General features: G+C 43.3%; 1 protein-coding gene across 2 annotated transcripts; it reads left to right on the top strand.

The window, feature by feature from the left end:
• The first annotated feature begins 1,541 nt into the window (after positions 1-1,541).
• On the top strand, positions 1,542-22,292 carry CYP2U1 (cytochrome P450 family 2 subfamily U member 1). 2 transcript variants are annotated; one of them, XM_019962334.2, is made up of 5 exons: positions 1,553-2,191; positions 14,768-15,403; positions 17,159-17,320; positions 18,855-19,022; positions 19,759-22,292. In XM_019962334.2, the coding sequence occupies exons 1-5, from the start codon at positions 1,702-1,704 to the stop codon at positions 19,932-19,934; spliced, it is 1,632 nt and encodes a 543-aa protein (XP_019817893.2). In that variant the 5' UTR covers positions 1,553-1,701; the 3' UTR covers positions 19,935-22,292. The 2 variants fall into 2 exon arrangements, with proteins under 2 accessions (XP_070647184.1, XP_019817893.2); XM_070791083.1 differs by lacking the exon at positions 18,855-19,022 and having other exon boundaries at positions 1,542-2,191.
• Positions 22,293-23,520: the final 1,228 nt, after the last annotated feature.

Below are 23,520 nucleotides of genomic sequence, written 5' to 3'. Positions count from 1 at the left end.
TGAAATCCAGCAAGAAGGATTCCAGTGGGAAGGTGAGTAGTTTAAATGATCTTTGGGGATTCCATTTAAAAATGTTTCCCTTAATACTCCTCTCCTCTTCCTTTCCCTCTCTCCCCACCCCAAAGATCTTTTGGTATTCCTTTCCTTTACTGCTACTGATTATTATATTATTCCTCTATTTAAAATAGGATGGATGAAGTAGACAGTATTCCTTTTTCTGACAAGAAAGGCCTGAATATCATTTGGGAAAATTCATCCTTAAGAAGCACTGGATGAGCTATATGTTTCATGTTAAAATAATTTATCCATAGTATGTATTATGAACAAGGGCTCCCTTTCTGAATTAGTTTGCAAGGGCTGCCATAACAAAGTACTACAGACTTCCTCAATTTCTGGAGGCTAGAAATCTAAGAATCAAGGTGTTGGTAGGGTTGATCTCATTCTGAGTCCTTTCTCCCTGTCTTGTAGATGGCCATCTTCCTCCTGTGTTTTCACACGGTCTTCCCTCTGTGTCTGTTGCTGTCCTAATCTCTTCTTAAAAAGACACCAGTCATACTGGGTTAGGGCCCACTTACATGACCTCATTTTACTCTACCTCTTTAAAGGCCCTGTCTCCAAATACAGTCACATTCTGAGGTACTTGGGCTTAGGACGTCAATATATGAATTTCAGGTGAACACAATTCAGCCCATAATACTTCCTAGCTGCATCACAGAAGAGACTTACTTAGGAAAACAATGTGAATGCAATTATATCCTGTGTGCTGTCAGAAAAAAGGGAGGAGCCATAATTATGGAAAATTAAAGACAGACTTGGAAAGCATTACACAATTCTTAATATGCCAACCTCAGCATTTCTGGTTTGGTATCATAGCTAGAACGATACTGTCACCCCTCCTCGCACAACCTGCTTTTTATATTGTTAGCTAATTAAACCCTCCAAGCAAATTTCTGGATTAGGTCTCGTGCTTTACCTCGGCCACACGCTGAAACGCACGCTGAGCTTTCACTTTCCGCACAAAAGAGATTTTACCACTGCCTGCCGCAAGTTCTACGCGCTTTACTCCATCACCCGCCCTCCCCCGCCCTCTCACGACTATTCCCCACCCATCCTTTCCAAAGCGTTGGTCACCTACATCTACAAATTCTACACATTGCATTTCCATCACCCTGCTGTTTCTGGGTGGAAGAAAGGGTCATTTCTTTCTCCGAATCCCGATTTAGATAAAGCAGCAATCCTGTCTTTTTGCTCCAGGAGACGGGGCGAGGACCTCTCTCCCAGCTCAGGGTAAAAGTGCTAATGTTTAGGCTGAGTCATAAGAGGGGCCTATTGACCTGGCACGGTTTAAGCACGCAACTGACAATGGACACAGGAAGTCCGATAACCAATCAGAGCGTAAATATGTGCGAGAATCTTTTTTTCAGGCGTAGGTCACTGCTAAGTCCGACCCAGCGGAGGGGCGCGAGCCCAGCCGGGTCCGCAGACCTCAACAGCGCGGTTGCGAGCGCGTCCCCGTTTCAGCTCGGGCGACGCTGATTGGAGGGACAGGCGGAGGCGGTGGGTGCAGCCAATCCGGAGTGGCATCCGCGTCTCCTCCCCGCCCCTGGGCGCCCAGGGGAGTTGGCCTGGGGCCCGGCACCAGTGTCTGGGAGACTCTCGTGGGGTCTGCGGCAAGAGGCTGCGGACACCGGTGCACAGGCCATGGCCTCCCCCGGGCTTCCCCAGCCCCCCACCGAGGACGCGGCCTGGCCTCTGCGCCTCCTGCACGCGCCCCCGGGGCTGCTGCGGCTGGACCCCACGGGCGGCGCGCTGCTGCTGCTCGTCCTCGCCGCGCTGCTGGGCTGGAGCTGGCTGTGGCGGCTCCCGGAGCGGGGCATCCCCCCCGGGCCCGCGCCCTGGCCCGTGGTGGGCAACTTCGGCTTCGTGCTGCTGCCGCGTTTTCTCCGAAGGAAGAGCTGGCCGTATCGCCGAGCGAGAAACGGAGGAATGAATGCCTCGGGCCAGGGCGTGCAGTTGCTCCTGGCCGACCTGGGCCGTGTGTACGGCAACATCTTTAGCTTCTTCATCGGCCACTACCTGGTGGTGGTCCTCAACGACTTCCACAGCGTGCGGGAGGCGCTGGTGCAGCAGGCCGAGGTCTTCAGCGACCGCCCGCGGGTGCCGCTGACCTCCATCATGACCAAGGGAAAGGGTGAGCTGGGCCGCGCCTCGGGGTCACGGGCCCTGTGAACGCGCGGCTGGGGCTGCAGGTGCGCAGAGGCTGTGGGTTCTGTGCCCCTGAGGCCGCGCACCTGGCCCGCCGCGCACCTGCATCCGGAGGTGGAGGGAGGCGCTCCTTCCACTCCCGGATCCCGTCCATCCAGCTGGGATAGGCTCCATCCGCCCCAGGAGTATTCACTCCTTCCCAGAACGGGGCCTCACTCTTCAGGCTGTGTTCCCGACGAGGAACTTTGGCCTGGTTAAAAAGAGAGAGGGATATTTACACCGTTGGCCTTCTGAGTGCAAGAATTTAATGTGATTATTTTCCCATAGGATAGGAGCCAACTGACAAACCTAATACATCAGGTTCAGAGCCTCTCTGATTCCTGCTTATGGAAGTCTGAGTTGGGCAGTTTTGAGGGTTGGTAAACATCTTATCTGCTGCAGTCGAATATCACAGTTGCCCTTTATTTATCAGTGTTCCCTCTGTTGTATTGGCCGGCACGGGTCCCAGACTATTTTTCCATCTGTGCCAATCCTATCCTTAACTCAGATGTTAATTTCAATGTCTTTGCTGCAGGGAGTTTTTTTTTTTTTTTTCCTCACTTCTGCAGCAGGTAAGTTAGGCTCCCTTGTTAGAACTTGTTTAATTGCAAAAGTACTTTTCTTCGCTATCAGTCCTGAGGCTTCAGGATTTTCTAACCTTGGGCCCAAAGTTGTGTCTTCACCACTAGACTGACATCCAGGAGGACAGAGTAATTCCTCGTCCTTCCTGGCGTGCAGTAGCGCAGTAGTGTAGTGTGTGTGTGCTCAGTCGTGTCTGACTCTTGGCGACCCCATGGACTGTAGCCCACCAGGCTCCTCTGTCCCTGGAATTTTTCAGATAAGAACGCTGGAGTGGGCTGCCATTCCCTTCTCCAGGGAATCTCCTGACCCAGGGGTTGAACACCTTGTCTCTTGCATCTCCTACATTGGCAGGCAAATACTTCACCATTGTGCCACCTGGAAGTAGGAGCCAGTAACTGTTAAGTAAATGAACTGCTGCTTCCCCTTCTTGGAATGTGGCATAAAGAGATTCAGGCTTTTTAGACCCTGATTAAGCCAGATTTTTGCATCAGGATTTTAAATGAATAGTAAAGACGATCTTAATATTTTAATGTTTAAAACATTAATTTTGATATTACTGAAAAACAAATTACACATGTCATAGTCCACACCTCACCCTCTGCACGCCTTCACACAGGCTGCTGCTTCTACCTGGAATTCTCTTCCGATCTCATGGCCACCTGGAGAACTTCTGCCTGCTTTTCTTCTCTCTCTCTCTCTCTTTTTTAATGAGGTGAAGTACAGATAGCATAAAATTTACCATCTTAATCATTTTTAAGCATACAGTTCAGCGTCATTAAGTCAATAACATTGTGAAAGTATCTCCGCTATCTCTAGAACCCTCTTCATCTTTCAAAACTGGAACTTCATACCCATTAAATAAACACTAAACACCCACGAAACATTAAAGTCTCTAACCTCTGGCAACCATCATTCTATTTTCCATCCTAGGTAATTTATTTAAGTGGAATCATGCAGTATTTATCTTTTTGTGACGGATACATTTCACCTCATACAATGTTTTAAGGGTCATCCATCTTGTGGCACGTGTGAGGATTTTCTTCCTTTTAAGAGTGACTGCTGTTCCATTTAACATTTGCACTGCACTTTGTTTATCCATTCCTCCTTGATGGACTATTGGGTACTTCTGTCTTTAGATTATTGTGAAAAATGCTGCTGTGAACATGGTGTATCCACAAATAACCGCTCAAAGTGCTGCTGTCAGTTCTTCTGGGTGTAAATCCAGAAATGGAATTGCTTGATCATAGGGAACTCTATGTTTAATTTTTGAGTGACTGCCATACCATTTTCCATAGCAGCTGCGCCATTTTACATTCCTACCAGCAATGGCCCACATTCCTACCCGCAACGGCCAACATTCCAGTTTCTCCACATCCTCACCAATACTTGCGCTCTGTTTCCCCATACCTGCTTCAATGTCTCCTCTCTGAGGCTGTGTTCTATGACATATTTCTCTACCCTCCCAGGCAGAGGTTCGATACTCTTTTCTCTGTGATACCACTGTTTTCAGTTAAACTCTCATCCCATTCCCTATCAGTCAATAAGTCTCATCAGTTCCTACTGCAGATACATCCATGTGCTGTATCCATTCACTTTTACCCATCTCCAGCTTATCCAAGCTACAGTCAGTTCTCATCTCTTACTGCAGAAACCTCTTAACTAGCCTGCTTGCTTCTGTCCAATCATTCATATATACAGCAATCAAAGGGATCTCTTAAAAGAAAAACAAAAAACTACGAATCAGAACAAATCATGTCACTCTGCCACTGAAACCAATTGCTTCTGACCCCGTTCTGTACCCTAAAGGGTCTGGCGTCTGTTTGCCTTTTGGACTTTATGTTTTTCTACTCATACCTTCCTTGTACATTTCAAGTACAGTGTCTGCTCTGGACACACTAAGCTGCTTCCTGGAAAGTTGGTGACTGCTTCAGGCTACTGGGTTTTGTTATCCTTGGGCCTGGAATAACTTTGTACTTGGCTGACTCTTTATCATCTCTTAAGTCAAGTGTCACCTTTCACTTCTAGTTTAGACACTGTCCAATATCATAACTGAATCTCATTCATATTTCACCAAACTCATTCATTGAACATTTTGAAAGCATTTAGCCTATTACCAACCCCACCTCCCTCCAGAACGTGACCTCTGTGAGGGTAAAGACTTAGGTCATTTTAACCACTGCACCCCCACTAATTGGCACAGAGTAAGTAGTCAAGAAATGAATGAATGCATGCACCAAGCACCTACTGCTGTACTGACCACATTGTATTGTCACTTTTGTTGCTTGTCTGTCTTTTCCTCCTGATTTTTTAAAGGTAAGAATTAGATTTTCTTTGTTGAGGTCCTTCTTGGTGGATGTATAGTTTGGTCAATAATCCATAATAAGGAAGGTGGTTTTTTTTTTAATTGGAAGATAATTGCTTTACAATTCTGTGCTGGTTTCTGCCATACATCAACATGAATCAGTCACAGGCTCCCCCTTAAACCTCCCTCCTATCTGCCCCCTCGTCCTACCCCTCTAGACTGTCACAGAGCCCTGGGCTGAGCTCCATGTGTCAGCAGCGAATCCCCACCGGCTCTGTTTTGCATATGGTAGCGTGTGTGTTTCCATGCTGCTCTCTCCATGCGTCCCCCTTCCCCCACTGTGTCCACAAGCTTGTCCTCTGTGTCTGTGTCCACTGCTGCCCTGCAGATAGGCTCATCAGCACCGTCTTTCCAGATGCCATCAGATCAGATCAGTCGCTCAGTCGTGTCCGACTCTTTGCGACCCCGTGAATCGCAGCACGCCAGGCCTCCCTGTCCATCGCCAACTCCCGGAGTTCACTGAGACTCACGTCCATCGAGTCAGTGATGCCATCCAGCCATCTCATCCTCTGTCGTTCCCTTCTCCCCCTGCCCCCAATCCCTCCCAGCATCAGAGTCTTTTCCAATGAGTCAACTCTTCACATGAGGTGGCCAAAGTACTGGAGTTTCAGCTTTAGCATCAGTCCTTCCAAAGAACACCCAGGGCTGATCTCCTTCAAAATGGACTGGTTGGATCTCCTTGCAGTCCAAGGGACTCTCAAGAGTCTTCTCCAACACCACAGTTCAAAAGCATCAATTCTTCGGTGCTCAGCTTTCTTCACAGTCCAACTCTCACATCCATACATGACCACAGGAAAAACCATAGCCTTGACTAGACGAACCTTTGTTGGCAAAGTAATGTCATATACATGCGTTAATATACAATGTTTGTCTTTCTCCTTCTGACTCACTCACTCTGTACAATAGGCTCTGTCTCTTGGAGGAATTAATACTTTAAGTGAAGCACCAAATTATCCCTGGCTCTCAAGACTTCCCTAAATAAGGAGGGATCTAATAACAAGCTGTGATCCAACTATACTTAAAAACTGCCTTATTAGATATAATAAGGTAGTTATTATACATAAATATATTGTAAGGCATTTATTATTATACATAATAAGGTAGTTATATATAATGCAGTTATTATTACATATATAAGGTAGTTGTTATATATAACAAGGCAGTTTTTAAGTATTAGTTGGATCACAGTTTGTTATTAGATCCCTCCTTATGGGGAAAGTCTTGGGTGCCCAGGATAATTTGCTGCTGCAGTGTCTGACCTAAAAGTATTAATTCCCCCAAGACACAGCTAGGACTTCTCAGGTGATGCTGCTCTGGTGTTCTGGTGGATGTATGTTGGGCAAATGTGCTGGAAGAAATTTCTGTTGCTAGTGAAGGTGATTGACAGGAGAAGGTAAAGCAAGAACCATATGTAACAAGGGAAATGCTTATGGATTTTACTTGGAATAAACAATAGGCCATCTGCACAGGAAAATGTAGATAGTCAAGGAATCTTTTAATGGAATTGTTTCAAAGGTGAAGAATAAAATGGGAGAAGGTAAATTTATCTCAAGATGACCATCAAGGGATAAAGGAGCAGATGAGTTCTGGGTTGACTTCATAGATCTAGAAGTGGATGGCATGGTCAGCTTGAAGGAGATTGGCCACAGGAGTGAAAGGCTGAGAGACTCAGCAAGATTTGAGGAATGCCCAGGCATTCCTCACTCCCTGCTCACTCCCTTCAGTGTCATTTCCAACAGAAACATTATAAAATGTGAAAATGTAAAATATAAAAGCCAGAAGGAGGATGTGTAGGCTATAAGAGAAGGTGATATTAGGAACTGGAGACCAATAGTGTTATTAAATGTTTCTTACAAGAAATTGTTTTTAAAGAATTTTGCTACTAAAGTGGGTGAGACTAGCAGAGAAGGAATGTTTCATGAACAGTGATGTGCTAGAAATTGTTCACTTAACACATTGTCAACGAGTTCTAGCATGTAGGAAAGTTATTTGAGTTTTTCAAATGATTGTGCTTAGACAAGTTGATGTTGTTTTTAAACATAAAAACTATAGTCAGCTAGATAGGCCATAAAGATGTTCTACGTTAGCTATGCCCATCAAACCTATTGATCCATCTGATTCTGTTCCTGAGCAGGAATAGTTAATAAAGCTACAAAGTCAAGTTAAGAGGTACACACTACTAGGTATGAAATAAATAAGCTACAAGGGTATATTGTACATTACAAGGAATATAGCCAATATTAATAATAATGTTAAATGGAGTATATTTTAAAAATACAGACTCATCTTGTATACCTGAAACTAATTTTGTATACCTGAAATTAATATAATATTGTAAATCAACTGTACTTCAAATAAAAGAAGTTTATTAAGTCAGAGCCAAGTCTACCCAAGAAGTACTTTACTTACCAGAATGGCATAGTTTGAAAACCTCAAGGCAAAACTAATAAATGTAAATTATTCCAAAGTGGTATCACCATGGAATACCTGACTGAAACACTTGAGTCCTTCGGCATTTTTCAGGTTATAACTAGAGAATAGAGGGTTTTAGAAGGGCTTTTCTCTGTAGTGGTGAAAATGGGAGAATGGGCATCTCAGGGTAGCTCCTGATTCTTGGAGAAGCTGGTTCACAGTAAGAAAGAAGAAAGGCAGGCAGGCAGAAAGAAGTGAAAGGGGGTGCGGAGAGAAGGAGTTCTGTGATGTTTAGTCCTCTCTGAGGTGGTGACACCCAGCTCTTTCTGCTTTTTTATTCCGTCCACAGCCTACTTGGCCTTTTTGCCAAACTAGCTTGAGGGTATGTTTTGTCATTTCCAAACCAGAGTCCTGATTTTGCTTTGCAGTCATTTTTATTTTTCAGTGGTTTTTATCCCCTTGAGATGAAGTCTTTGTAGACAACCATTGTATACATAAGAAAATAGTGTGAAGTCACTCAGTCGTGTCCAGCTCTTTGCGATCCTGTGGACTGTAGGCCACCAGGCTCCTCTGTCCATGGGATTTCCCAGGCAAGAATACTGGAGTGGGTTGCCATTTCCTTCTCCAGGGGATCTTCCTGACCCAGGGATCAAACCTGGGTCTCCCTCATTGCAGGCAGATGCTTTAACCTCTGAGCCACCAATGTCAAAAAAAAAAAAAAAGAAAAAAAAAGAATGGAGGTGTCAACAATTGGAAGATGTGCCTGAACCTCTTCCAAACACTCTAAGACTCTAAGCCATTCTGGCTTCCCGACCAGGGTATTTTACAAGGTTTGAAACCCTGATGCCATGAATTCTGTCCATGCCTCTCATCCCTGACATTCTCAGACACTGTCTCCTTGGACACCTCTTACGTCTTGCACTTCATATCTGTCGAAGTGAAAGTGTTAGTCTCTCAGTTGTGTCCGACTTTTGCAACCCCATGGACTGTAGCCTGCCAGGCTCCTCTGTCCCTGGAATTCTCCAGGTAAGAATACTGGAGTGGGTTGCCATTTCCTACTCCAGGGGATCTTCCTGACCCAGGGATCAAACCCAGGTCTCCTGCATGTGAGGCAGATTCTTTACCATCTGAGCTACTGGGGAAGTCCTCATATCTGTCAAGTTGCTGTCAATACCCAATGCCCAAGGACCAGCCTCTCTTGAGAGGGTTCCCTCCTTTTCCCCACCTTATCTAAACCTGAATTTTTCCCTAAAGATAAACCAGCCCCTTTTTAACTTTCCCCAAGTTCTTTATTTTTCTAAAATGTGCCTTCATATACATCCTTATTTACAAATGAAGTATCACCCAGATGTCCTGTCTGAGAAGTACTGCTTTCACTCAGCTGACAGGGTGCTCTTTCCCTTGTCTACACTGAAACCTCAGTAGCCTCCAACATACAACATTTAATACAATGTATCCCAACAACGGAACATTCCGTATAGTCCAACATACAGCGTTCAATCCTGTACAGCCCAACAATGCAACACTCAATACCATACATACCACTTATGCAACTTTAGTGCAACCCACCAGACAACATTTCAATATGCTATGCAACTTCAGTAGAGTCCAGCATAAAACAGTAGAGTTGTTGATTTATCCAGTTCCTCAAAAAAACTGAAAGCATCTCGAGAACAGTGACTGTGTCTTTTAAATCCATATGCCCTTAGTAGCTGGCACATAGGGGACTCTAAATAAATATTGGAAAAACTAATAGAGGGCATTTTGCTAGATAAAATGTTTCTAAAATCCAAATGTATGGATTTAAAGATAAGTTTAAAGGTGAGAGTTTGAAAGATGCTGAGTAGGTGACACAGACTGAAGACCTAACAAAAGAATAAAATCCCTTGAGAAATAGGACAGACCAGAGATGTCATATGTGACAATGTGACATCTTAAATTAGATGGCAGTTAAAATTAGGATAAAATCCTGAAGTTAGAGTGAGAGACCATATCTTTCCAAGGAAAGAGAAGGGAGCCCAATAACACAGCCTCTGAATGCTGACAGCAGCAAAAGATTGGGCATGGTTCAAGACAGGAAGTGTGATTAAGCTGTGGTTCCCTAGAAAATAGTTTATGGGGGTTTAGTAAACAAAGAGAGTCTAGTTTCAGGGGTAGTTAATAAATTTTTATTCCTTCTTGAAAATCACACACTACACCAGAGGAACTTTTCACAGAAGCACCTACCCCATCCATGATGAAATGTTCCTATAACCCCGTACCACAACATCTGAAGACAAAAAACGGAGACAGGATTGGCAGATGACTTCAGAGAGTGGTGGGTGACCACCCTTAGGTTTCTGCAGGGGGAGGTACTAATGGAGTGTGGTCCAGTTCTTCCTAAGGAATCCCAGAAAGGCTCAGGAATCGGAGGTACCAGTGATTGCAGGAGATAGGGATGAGCCAGAGAGCTGAAAACAGCAATTGCTAGAAGTGCATATAAACTGTAGTTAGACCAGTTCCTTATCACCACCACCTTCCCTGCAGAAAATAGATGCTTTTGAAGAGCTTTGGATTTTAGTGACCTCTTGGTCAGCCAGTGATTTGAAGTAGGGAGGGGAATGAGGGCAGAGAGAGATGACCTTGTACCATGCAAGATGAAAAGCCTGTGCACTGCACCTAGAGAGCAGCCCCCACTCGCCGCAACTAGAGACAGCCGGAGTGCAGCAACGAAGACCCAGTACAGCCCCAAAACGAACGAAAGAAAGAATAAGGAAGGCATTACATGATGATAACAGGAACCCTTTTTTTTTAACCAGGAAGATAAAATATTTCTAAATTTGAATGTAGCTGACAATGTTGTCTGGCATATACAACATAGATACATAAAATTTTTGTGTATTTTAATTATATATTTTAATTCTTACAATATATATATATATACACACAACAAAAACTTACATAATTGCAAAAAGAAATTGATAAGTACCATTAGAGCAAAATATTTTAACATAAGTATTTGAATAGTTGAGAGATCAGGCAGATAAAAACTTGGTAAGGATAAAGAAGATGTGATTCTAACAGTTAGCAGCTTTCTTTGTTGGGAAGGACCTTACAGTGGCAGGCTTGGTGTATTTTTACCTGTAGTGGATCATTTTTTAGTGCTCTCGTCCTTCATATGAAAAAAAGATTTAATAAGGTCATGTAACAATATGCAAAAATCACTATCTTTTCGGTTTCTTCTTTAGTTTCAAAGTGACAATTTTACAATGCTACATTTCAATTGTATTGGATACATGTATATGTGTGGCTGAGTCCCTTTGGCTGTTCACCTGAAATTATCACATTGTTCATTGGCCTGGTGTGCTGCGATTCATGGAGTCGCAAAGAGTCAGACATGACTGAGCGACTGAACTGAACTGATAACTCCAATATAAAATTAAAAGTTTTTTTTTAAATTTCAAAAAAAGAGGACCTTATACCCAACAATTGCTTATATAAAAATTCTTCCCTACTTTATTTGGAGATTTATTAAAATTGATCACATTCTAGACTAAAAAGCTAGCCTCATCGATGTAAAAAATCAGCATAAGCCAGTTAACCTAGGTGGCAAAAGAGAATAACAGAAGAAAAACTTTATGCTTCAAATGTATTGAAAAGACATGCAAACAATACTTGTGGACCGCAGCTTAAGTGGATCTCAAAGGCAACTGTAGAGCCTTGAAAAGTGAAAGTGTTAGTCTCTCAATAGTGTTGGACTCTTTGCAACTCCATGGACTGTAGCCCAAGGCTCCTCTGTCCATGGGATTCCCCACGCAAGAATACTGGAGTGGGTAGCCATTCCCCTCTCCAGGGGATCTTCCCAACCCAGGGGTGTCTCCTGCATTGGCATGCAGATTCTTTACACTGAGCCACCTGGGAAACCCTTGTAGAGCCTTCACTATCCTTTCTTAGGATAAAGGTCTGAAAACTAGTGGGCTACCCTGGTGGCTTAGTGATAAAGAATCTGCATGCTAATGCAGGAAACGTGGGTTTGATTACCCATGTTTCCATGCTAATGTAGGAAATGTGGGTCGGGAAGATCCCCTAGAGAAGGAAATGGCAATACACTCCAGTATTCTTGCCTGGGGAATCCCATGGACAGAGAAGCCTAGCGGGCTACAGTCCATGGGGTCCCAAAGAGTTGGGCACAACTTAGCAACTAAACAACAGCAACAATATACAAGAAAGCAGACTAGAAAACCTGTAATGGAGCTGCCGGCATACAGCAAATGTATGACAGAGGAAGTGGTGTAGATCAGTAGGGAAAAGGAGAAGCTGTTCCATTAATGGTGCTTGAATAACAGATTTTCAGAATAGGGGTAAAGTGGATTCCTTCTTCACAACAAGTAGGAATACCTACTGCTACTGCTGCTAAGTCGCTTCAGACGTGTCCGACTCTGTGCGACCCCATGGCAGCCCACCGGGCTCCCCCGTCCCTGGGATTCTCCAGGCAAGAACACTGGAGTGGGTTGCCATTTCCTTCTCCAATGCATGAAAGTGAAAGTGAAGTCGCTCAGTCGTGTCCGACTCTTTGAGACTCCATGGACTTCAGCCTACCAGGCTCCTTCATCCATGGGATTTTCCAGGCAAGAGTACTGGAGTGGGGTGCCATTGCCTTCTTCAGGAATACCTAACATAAGTATAAACTCCAGGTAGGCTATAGAGACTTAAATGTCAAAAAGCAAAATGTTTTAATTTTACAAGAAAATAGTTGTATTTATGAACCTGTGGTAGGAAAAGATTTTTAAAATAAGATACACAGCACAAACCACTAAGAAAAGATTGGTAAATGCAACTACCTTCATATTTAAAACTAGTTTATCAAGTAGTAGCATGAAAACATGAAAAAAAGCAATTCACGTGGTGAAAGACAGTATCTGCTTTGCATGTAGAATATATAAGAAGAAGAAAATTGCACAGTTTATAAGCACAAATCACAGAATAGGAAACTTGGGCAAAAGCCATATGAGAAGCTGTTCCAACTCACTGTAACAGTCAGGGACATGCAAATAAAAATCAGATGAGATACATTTCAGCCCTCTGGCAAAAATAAAATGTCGATAACTGCCAAGTGATGGCAACTATTTGACAAGAGATCGTTAATATACTTCTGGTAGGCACACTTTTGGGGTCTTCTCCACTTTGGAGAGGAGTATGGCAGTATGGCAATGGCACCCCACTCCAGTACTCTTGCCTGGAAAATCCCATGGACGAAGGAGCCTGGTAGGCTGCAGTCCATGGGGTCGCTACAGTCAGACACGACTGAGTGACTTCACTTTCTCTTTTCACTTTCATGCATTGGAGGAGGAAATGGCAACCCACTCCAGTGTTCTTGCCTGGAGAATCCCAGGGACCGGGAAGCCTGGTGGGCTGCCGTCTCTGGGGTCGCACAGAGTCGGACACGACTGACTCGACTTAGCAGCAGCAGTCACATTGAAGGTGTGTGTATTTTAGGACACATCAACATACTGTTAGCAATGTTTTCAAAATTCTGATGGAGGGGGAAAGGTACAATTAATACATGTGCTGAAAATCTTTAGAAAATCTGTCTCTGATGTATCCTTTCCCAGGAAACTACTAGAGGATAGGCTTCAACAAAATTCAGTAGTGAAAGAAGAAAAAGACATAGATTCCAGGGAAATGGGTTCAACATAGGAGGTCCAAAAAGATTTCTACGCTGTGCTGCAACACTTCAGTTGTGTTCAGTTCTTTTTGACCCCGTGGACTGTAGCCTGCCAGGCTCCTCTGTCCATGAGATTCTCCAGGCAAGAATATTGGAGTGGGTTGCCCTGCCCTCCTGCAGGGGATTTTCCCGCCCCAGGGATCAAACCCATGTCTCATTATGTCTCCTGCATTGGCAAGCAGGTTCTTTACCACTAGCACCACCTGGGAAACCCCTACAAAAATTTGTAGTTGATGACAAATGGGAGTCATAAAACACCTAAACAGAAGGCCTAGAAAGAATATCGTATTTGAGCAGATGTGTGGAAGATCCCGGTCAGGAATATGAACCTGATCATTCAAAACAGACCATATGGCTGTTTTTTTTTTTTTTATTGAGAATCATTTTACATAGACAGACTTAACCACTGAGAGAGGTCTTTATTTCATTCTCAGCTGTATTCACAGCATCCCAGTGTCTGGTACATAGTAGGCATTCAGAAATATTCGTTAAGTGAATGAAGCATGTCCTTGAAGGTAGCAGGAATGAAGTAGATGAAAAATAGGAAGGAAGAAGAGCTGGCTGAAACAATAAAGCACACCATGGAAAAGAGGAGGATGAAATAAGTGACAGGAAGCAAAGAATATTTGAGAACAATTTGATACAAAATCTGAGAGCAATTCTGTTGGGGTTGATGGTGAAAGATGTATAACATAAGTGAGAATCAAATAAGCTGTGGTTGTGAATGTCCTAGAGTTCAGAGGCTTTTAAATTAGGGCTGTTTGCAACAACAGACATTTTAGATTACTTGCCCGTTCTTTGATCCAAGCTTTGGTGAGCACCGTTCTAATTCAGTTGGGTCATTCACGTATTCAGTGAATACTTAACAAGCTCCTCCTCTGTATGTAGCCCTATGTCAGAAGTTTGGATTTTAATGAGGAGCAAACTCAGATATTATCCCTGCCCTCATGTGCGCTCTGTTACTGTGCTTCTTGTGTTCATAATGTTTAGAATATGCATGTACCTAGCTTGAGATATTGGAGAAGGAAATGGCGACCCACTCCAGTGTTCTTGCCTGGAGAATCCCAGGGACGGGGGAGCCTGGTGGGCTGCCGTCTATGGGGTCGCACAGAGTCGGACACGACTGAAGTCTGGGTTCACTTTAAGAAAATAAGATTTTGAAATTTAGGTAACTCTAGAAATCGAACCTTGTTTTCTCTTATTTCACCTGAAGTTATAATAATAAGCTTTTTAGCAAAGTTTTCTAGTGAAATTAGATATAATTTTTGTTATTAGAAACATACACTATCTGGATAACTAAATTTTGCCAGTCGTTCTTCTTGGCTGGTGGTCCTTATCTATACGTATATGAGCTTTGCACAAATGACTTGAGAAGTACAAGTCCACTTTATGGTTGGTCCTCTTCAGTGTTAATAATCAAGCTTCGCTGTCCCTCACCTTCTTTCCTGGGTTTCTTTTTGCAGGGATTGTATTTGCACATTATGGTCCAGTCTGGAGACAACAGAGGAAGTTCTCTCATTCAACTCTTCGTCATTTTGGCTTGGGAAAGCTTAGCTTGGAGCCCAAGATTATTGAGGAGTTCAGATATGTGAAAGAGGAAATGCAAAAGCACGGAGACGCCCCTTTCAATCCTTTCCCCATTGTCAACAACGCCGTCTCTAACATCATCTGCTCCTTGTGCTTTGGTCGGCGCTTTGATTACACTAATAGTGAATTTAAGCAAATGCTTAATTTTATGTCACGAGCATTAGAAGTTTGTCTGAACACCCAGCTCCTCCTGGTCAACATATGCTCCTGGCTTTATTACCTTCCTTTTGGACCATTTAAGGAATTAAGACAGATTGAAAAGGATTTAACCCTTTTCCTTAAAAAAATCATCAAAGATCATCGAGAGTCTTTGGATGTAGAGAACCCTCAGGACTTCATAGACATGTATCTTCTCCATGTGGAGGAGGAGAAGAAAAATAACAGCAATAGTGGGTTTGATGAAGATTACTTATTTTACATCATCGGCGATCTCTTCATTGCTGGCACTGATACCACAACTAACTCTTTGCTTTGGTGCCTCCTGTATATGTCACTGCACCCCAACATTCAAGGTAATAAACAGATGTTTTCTTTATTCATGGCAAAACCAGGATATTTAAATCAGGATCAACAACCTTGGTGATCCTGTGGCTCCTATCAATAAGCAACATCTTCAGGCTGGAAAACAAAATGGAAATGCTTGCATCTCATAGGGAATTGGTAAGGTGTTAACAGTGAAACTCCAAGATTCTAGACAGTGGCACTAAGGCCACAGCTTGCATGCATCTGCTCTAAATCTCTACAGGTCTGATTCTGTGTGAAATCTAGGATGAAGAAAGAACTTTAGAGAAGACTCTTTTAGAGTTGAATCATAATCATCTGAACCCATCCATCTTTTTTGAAAGTGAGACCAGAGGCCCAGAGTTCTGTGATTTTCACAAGGTCACAGAGCTAGTTCCACCACATCAATACCAGTAGGTAGTGAATATCAGTGGAAGTTCACAGTGGAAGGACAGGGGGAAGAAGTGTATTCATTTTCCATTGCTCCTACAACAAATAACCACACACTTAGTGACTTAACACAAATTTGTTATCTTAGAGTTCTGTACCTTAGAAGTCTGACACTGTCTCAGTGAGCTAAAATCAAGACATTGGCAGGGCTGCGTGCCTTGCTGGACACTCTGGAGGAGAATCCATCTCCTTGCCATTTCCAGCTTCTTTGGCTGGTGGCCCCATTGCTCCCATTTTGAAGCCAGCAATCTTGTATCTCTCCGACCATTTTTTCATAGTCATATCTCCCTCTGATTCTAAACTCAACTGGAAAAAGTTCTCCAATTTTAAAACCCATGTAATTAGACTGTGCACACCGAGAAAATCCAGCATAATCTCCCCAGCTTAAGGTCCTTCGTTTAATCCAAGTCCCTTTACCATATAAGATAGCATATTCACAGGTTCTAAGGGATTATGGACATCTTGGGGGACCATTGTCTGCCTACTGTAGGTGGGATTTTGCCTACCTACATTCATTAACTATTGATGAGTAGCAGATTATCCCAAAATTTAGCATCTTAACAACCATTCATTATGTCACATAGTTTCTGAGGATCAGGAGTTTGGAGCAGCTTAGGCTGGATGTTCTGCATAGGATTTCTTAGGAAATTATAATCATGATGGTGGCCGGGGGTGACAAATACCTGTAGACTTGACTAGGACTAGAGGATCCTCTAGCAAGATGATTCACCCACATGACTGCTGGCGGGCCTTACCCTTCAGACCTTGACTTGGCTGCCAGCTTCTCCCAGAATGAATGACTCGAGAGTGAGTGGTCCAGACAAAAGCCATGGTGGTCAACTCTAACCCAAGCTCAGAATGGTCATACCACTACTTCTCCCTATTCTATTGGTAACAGAGACCAGTTTGGTATAAAGTGGGAGGGGACAGCACAAAGATGTGACCACCAAGAAGTGGGGTCACGGGGGGTCATGTTGAGCTGTCACACGTCATCACAGGTAAAAGTTTAGAGAGCCAGTTCTAAGCTGATACGAGAGAGTGATTCAGACTGGTCCTGAATCCAGTGCACCTTCCCCTTGGCCCCTCTGTCTGCTGTGCCATGCTCCATTAAGCGTCCCAGGCTGGTACAGAGTCCCTGGGACCAGCTGCCTCTACTGGGATATCTGAGCGGTGCTTCATTTCACGGAGGCTAAGTCAGCTTCTATTGCCGACTTCCCAGCTGGGCAGGTGTGGTGATGGGAAGTGTGCATGGGAGGGCAGTCTCTCCTGGCTTATCCTTTGGATTCTGCTTTCCTTTTTTTTTTTTTTTTGTATAGAAAAGATTCATGAAGAAATTGCAAGGGTCATTGGTGCTGACCGCGCCCCCTCCCTCACTGACAAGGCGCAGATGCCCTACACAGAAGCCACCATCATGGAGGTGCAGAGGCTGAGCACTGTGGTGCCGCTATCCATCCCTCACATGACCTCAGAGAAAACAGGCAAGTCCAGGGCCTTCCTCCTCGGAATGCCCTTGAGGGGAACCCAGCCCCTTCACCCAGAGGACCTGAGGTGAGGGTGCAGCCGGGGTTTGGCATGGTCATGGATAATCAAATGTCCAGGGGATGCTTCAGCCTTGCTGTCCCTGTTTGCTGTACTGGCTGGCATTCCAGCACTGGCTGACTGGTAAACATCTCTCTTGGCTTCAGAGCATGCTCATGTACACTGGTCAGGCAAATTCTTCCCTTTAATGTGGCTGTATTGGCAGATACAATAGTTAACAAAGGTCCCTCTCAGTCCTCCTGTTCTTGGAGGTCCGAAGAGCTAGCCTAAATTTGGAATTAAGGAGTTCAACTGGGAATTATCCTGCATCGTTTTTAACAATTCTGCAACTGAAGCACAAATGGTGAAGAATTAGAAGAGCCCATCTGATTCTGAGGGCACGTTTCAGCCTCTCATCTACAGTGACATACAGGCTCTCAGACTGTAAATGTCCTTCATAGCCAGGAGTTGTCCTCTGGAGACAGCCTGTGATGAAATGGCCTTGCATCTACTTATAAGACAATTGTAGGAGGCAATCACTTATAAATGACATTGGATCACTCAACAGTTGGGTGGAAATTAGATACGAAGTATGTGCGGCATCTTTGGGGCATTGTTTAAAGTACATATGATCTTGACAGCTGGTGAGAGCCAGTGCTGATGTCCTGTTATATCCCTTTAGTTTACCTTCTTCATTGCATTGTTGTGTGGACATAAAAGACTGTGAGCTGTAAATTATATATAAGAATTACTGTTGTCTGAAGTGAAGAGAAGTGAAAGTCGCTCAAGTCATGTCTGACTCTTTGCGACTCTGTGGACTGTAGCCTGCCAGGCTCCTCTGTCCATGGAATTCTCCAGACAAGAATGGAGTGGGTAGCTATTCCCTTCTCCAGGGGATCTTCCCGACCCAGGATCAAACACAGGTCTCCTGCATTGTGGGCAGATTCTTTACCATCTGAGTTTAGTTGCTAAGTTATGTTTGACTCTTTGTGACTCCATGGAGTGTGGCTGCCAGGCTCCTCTGTCCATGGGATTTTCCAGTCAAGAATACAGGAGTGGGTTGCCATGCCCTCTTCCAGGGGATCTTCCCAATCCAGGGATCAAACCTGTGTCTCGTGCATTGGCAGGTGGGTTCTTTACCACTGAGCCACCAGGGAGGAATTTATAATTTTTTGGAACAGTTTACTTGACATGCCACATGATTTCTATTTTAATGTTTCTCTTAATTATAATTTTTAATGGTTTGATTGGGTTTATTAACTCAGCATGCATCAGAGCAGCTCCTGTGCTCTGTCTTAGGCTGAGTCTAGGGATCGTGTGGAGACGATGACAGTTAATGAGGTCTTTTCCCTGCCCTCAAAGTACCTGAAAGTTTACTCTCAGCAGCTTAAGAACCTAGATAAATAACTAGCTCTTTTTTTTCAAACAGTGATGTTTACTGAGAGCTATTAGTAAAAGCATGTTGAATGATTCTGTGGTTTTGTTCTGTTTTAGTGCTCCAAGGTTTTACCATTCCTAAAGGCACAATAATATTACCCAACCTATGGTCAGTACACAGAGACCCAGCCATCTGGGAGAAACCAAATGATTTCTACCCTGATCGATTTCTGGATGATCAAGGACAACTTATTAAAAAGGAAACGTTTATTCCTTTTGGGATAGGTCAGTTAAACTTTTATTTTCTTAATGGTATAATTAAGAAAGAAGTAGAACCAGAAGAATCTTTTATTATTTCATGATATTGTTTTAAAAATGTGTCTTTCTTGACAAGCCAATATATGAGAGAAATAATTTAGATAATGCATCTCCACTATGTTCATTTCATATTAAAAAAAATGAAAGCAGTTGATTTTAAATCGTTAAACGTGACTAGAAATCTTCCTTTTTGCGTTGTCCAGGTGATTGTTGAAGTCCCAGAGAACTATTAGAGTTAAGAGCAGCTTTCGACCTGCCTGAATGGTGGGTAAGAGGGTGGGATCTCTGATCTCAGCAGTTACTCTTTTAGGTCCCTAGATGAGGGCAAGGAGGCTTCTTTCTATAGAAAAGGAATGCTCCGGAGATTCTCACGTGATGTCTCTTCTCTTCAATCTTCCAGGTAAGAGCAGGGAAAGAGATAAGTAGGTATGGAGGAGGAGACGAGGTAGCCCGCCTTGTTGGGTCCATCTCCAGTTTCTATCTAGGATGAGCATCGATTTTTGTGAGGAGTCAGCTAAAATGTGAACTTGGTAAAAATTCTAATAGACTATGGGAAGCCCTGGGGTATATGTGGCAATTTTATTTCAAACTTCTCAGTGTCTGCCTTTAAAACACTCAATTTAGAGTTTTTGTATAAATGTATCCCTTTTGAGGTAGGAAAAGGGGTGGTCTTGTAATCCCTTTTTTCTGGTCTTATTTTTAGGGAAGCGGGTGTGTATGGGAGAGCAGCTGGCAAAGATGGAGTTGTTCCTGATGTTCGTGAGCCTAATGCAGAGTTTCACGTTTGTTTTACCTAAGGATTCAAAGCCAATCCTGACTGGGAAATATGGTCTAACTTTAGCCCCACATCCATTTAATATAATCATTTCAAAGAGATAAAGAACATCTCCATGAAGAGATGGTGCAGAGAATGTAAATACACATCCTTCTAAACAGCCTTCCTTCTGTAATTGACAGTGGATCTGGCAACTCTGAAAATCTAGGTTGGCCTCAGATGAGAGAGAGATTGGAAAGAGGGTCAAACATGGGGACTTTTGCTTTTGAGGGGGGGTTCCTCTGCAGGAAACTTCAGCCATTTCAGTAATGCATGTGACTTGGGGGATTGCGACCAAAGTAGTGGATGGGGAAGCAGGCAATATGGATTTTTATGCCCAGTGGGCTCCACCAGTGGGCATTTCATCTCACCTCTCAGTGCCTCAGTCTTTCCACATGGAAGGCAGTGGTAACAAAACTTGCCTCATATCTTGGCATGCATGTGTGCATGCTAAGTCACTTCAGTGGTCTCCAACTCTGTGATCCTATGGACTGCCTGCCAGGCTCCTGTGTCCATGCGATTCTCCAGACAAGAATACTAGAATGGGTTGCCATTCCCTTCTCCAGGGGATCGTCCAGACCCACGGATCAAACCTGGGTCTCCTGCGGCTCCTGCATTGCAGGCAGATTCTTTACCACTGAGCTACTGCAGACACTCATCTCGGCTTGAACGATGGTCAAATGCCCCATATCTTTACTGACATCACTAAGATGCTGTTAAGTTCTGGAGAACAAATCCGGGAGAAGGAAGACCTACCTGTTTAAGACCCATGGCAACATGAAAGTGGTGTTCAGACTTTAATACTTCATCAGAGAAGGATGTGGGCTTGAGTGACAATGAATTAGAACTTATCTTGGAACAGAGTTTATGTCAGTTTTAGGGGACTTGTTATCATTACCCTTTTACGATTTTAGTTTTTACTTTTTGTAGACATAGGATGAAGAGAACCCTTGTTCAGTATGTTGAGGAATGGATATGGTCTGAATGTATGTTTGCCTTCTCTTTCAACTACATCAACAGTGAGCCTAGATGAAGAAGTGGCTTCATGGCAGGATTCCTTTCTGCTGTCTTTACCCACAAGGATGTAGCTCTAGCTTTTAACTTGAGCCCTGAATAGTGAGCTCAGGAATTTTGATACTAGGATTAATAAGGGAAGGATTTGAGCTGTACTGCACGTTCCTTTCCTGTTCTTCCTTCCTGCCACTAGGCCTAACATATCTCATCCTTGAAGACTCACAAAGACAGGAAGGCATTCTTTTGCTTATTAAGATAACTAAATTGTTTCTTAATAAATAAGCTCCTTCTGAAAGAGCAGTTCTCGAAAAAGGTTAACGCCCTCTTTCAGGAGGTGTTTGGAAATATGGGGGTGTGTTTTTCGTTATCATAATCATGGGGGTGCTACTGGCCTTTTTTGCTGCCACGAAGCCAGGATGATAAATGTCTGAGCAGTCCTAGACAGTGAAGAGCAGACCTATCCACAGAGAACATGCCCCAAAAGTGGCCAGGCCTTTCCTTTATTCTCCCATTATATTCCATATATAGAAGGAATCGTGATATAATATGAGCAGCTGTTCTTTTTGAGCCTTCCTCATTCTGGCAACATATTTTATGCTTCAGTTGAATACTTATGTAATTCTTACAGACTGTCCAGTCACAGGATGATATTTTGTAGCTATGAAGCTCAAGCTTAGAGAAGCTAAGGACTTCGTGTAGTTATTAAGAAGAAGTACTACTGTTTGTTTCAAACCTACCAGTTTATAACAGGAGAGTTCTTCCTGTACCACTTCTTGGTACTTCCTCCACTAGATCCCATAGCAGCCTATCTCTCTGCATTTTCAACATGGATAAATGACATACAGGCCAATCTTTAGGTGCCTTGAGCATTTTTTGTTAATTAAAATAGAAAACCTAATGAATGAAATGCCTAGGCACTGTGAGTGAATGGAGAGTTTGTTGTGCAGATCTTGGATGGATGGTGTGGGTTACCCTGCGTCATGAGCAGGGCAGTTTGTTCCTCATTTGAAATTGCATATGCTTTGGAATTGCACTATTAACTTTGCATTAGCAAATTTATTACTCCTCGATTTATAAATACATTTTCAGTATTCCCTAAACAGTTTGCAGCTAATTTGAGAAAAAAAACTATTCTGTGAGAGTATGTTGAAATAAGATGTTTATTAAACTTTAAAACAATGCCTTAAACTGTAGCACTTTAAAAACATCTGTTTATGGCAAATCACTGCGAAGACTTAGTGCTTTCCTCCCATGTGTTGATGTTTTACGATTTTGTACTTTATGATTTACTTGAAGTGTAAAAAGAATAGTACTTTGTTTGGTAATTCTGCCTGATACCTACTTTTAGTCCTCATCGTGAACATAATTTTTGATGTTTTTATTAAACTTTTAATTTTAACTAAGTGTCACTTCTGGGTTTTGGGGGTTTTATTTCAGTTGCTAAGCAAAATTCTTTCTTACCAGATGTCAAGTTAGGAAGTGGAAGAGGGAACAGACCTTCAGAAAGAGAGAGATGGCCACATGTAAGCATGATCTCCAGGCAGGAGGATAATTCTTTTAAAATATGCTCTCTTTTACACAGTTACTCTCAGGGCTGTCTTAAAGCCCACGTTTCTTATTTCCCACATCAAAATCCTGCATGGTTTGAAGGATGGATGAATCTGTACAAGCCCATGGTGGCAAAGTATCAAGTGCTTATCTCAATTACACTTCTTAGCTCAGGAAAACGAGTTTTTAAAATACCCCACCCTATGGATTTTTCCTCTAGATGAGCCCACTGCCAGCCTTTTTCCATGGCCCAGTCTTCCTCCTACAGGTTACAGATCAGAGGTCACCTCCGCAGGCACGGCTTCCACTAGGGTCCAATCTAAAGTGGCCTTTCCTGAGAACTCTCTGGTATAGACTAAATGTATGTGTTCCTTGCCAAGAATTCATTAGTTGAAATCTGATCCCCAGTGTGATGGTATTTGGAGGTAGAATCTTTGGAAGGTGATTATGTCATGAGAGTGGAGCCCTCATGAATGATTAGGGTCCTTATAAGAGCCCCAAGAACTGCCTGGTCCCTTCTGTCATATGAGAACGCAGTGCAGAGATAGCCGTCCATGAACCAGGAAGCAGGCTCTCACCAGACACCGAATCTGCAGATGCCTTGAGTTTGGACTTCTAGCCTCCAGAAGGGTGGCTCAGTGGTAAGGAATCCGCCGATCAATGTAGGAGATGCAGGTTTGATCCCTGGGTCAGAAGATCCCCTAGAGAAGGAAACGGCAACCCACCCTAGCATTCTTGCCTGGGAAATCCCATGGACAGAGGACCCTGGTGGGCCACAGTGTCACAAAAGAGTCAGACACGACTTAGTGACTAAACAACAGCCTCCAGAACCATATGAAATAAATTTATTTGTAAAAATCTCAAGTCTATGGTGTTTTTGTTGTAATACCATAAGTGGATAAAATACTTCCTGATTTATCACCCAGTTTATTTCCTCCAGAGACCTCCTCGTTATTTACAGTTACCCTGTTTATTAAAATCCTCAGTTTCCATCATCTCTTCCACCTCTGGCCAGAGGACCATTGATGCAAAAGTTTTCAATTTTGATGAAGTCCAAATGGCAAACCACTCCAGTGTTCTTGCCTGGAG

Source organism: Bos indicus, chromosome 6 (genome assembly GCF_029378745.1).
Source record: "Bos indicus isolate NIAB-ARS_2022 breed Sahiwal x Tharparkar chromosome 6, NIAB-ARS_B.indTharparkar_mat_pri_1.0, whole genome shotgun sequence".
NCBI classification, from domain to species: domain Eukaryota; kingdom Metazoa; phylum Chordata; class Mammalia; order Artiodactyla; family Bovidae; genus Bos; species Bos indicus.
This window is presented reverse-complemented; position numbering and strand designations above follow the sequence as displayed.

Coding starts and splice junctions, on each gene's coding strand:
- CYP2U1 (XM_019962334.2), top strand. CDS start 1,702: ATGGCCTCCCCCGGGCTTCCCCAGCCCCCCACCGAGGACGCGGCCTGG. Junction 2,192..14,767: donor CATCATGACCAAGGGAAAGG/GTGAGCTGGGCC, acceptor TTCTTTTTGCAG/GGATTGTATTTGCACATTAT. Junction 17,321..18,854: donor CATGACCTCAGAGAAAACAG/GCAAGTCCAGGG, acceptor GTTCTGTTTTAG/TGCTCCAAGGTTTTACCATT.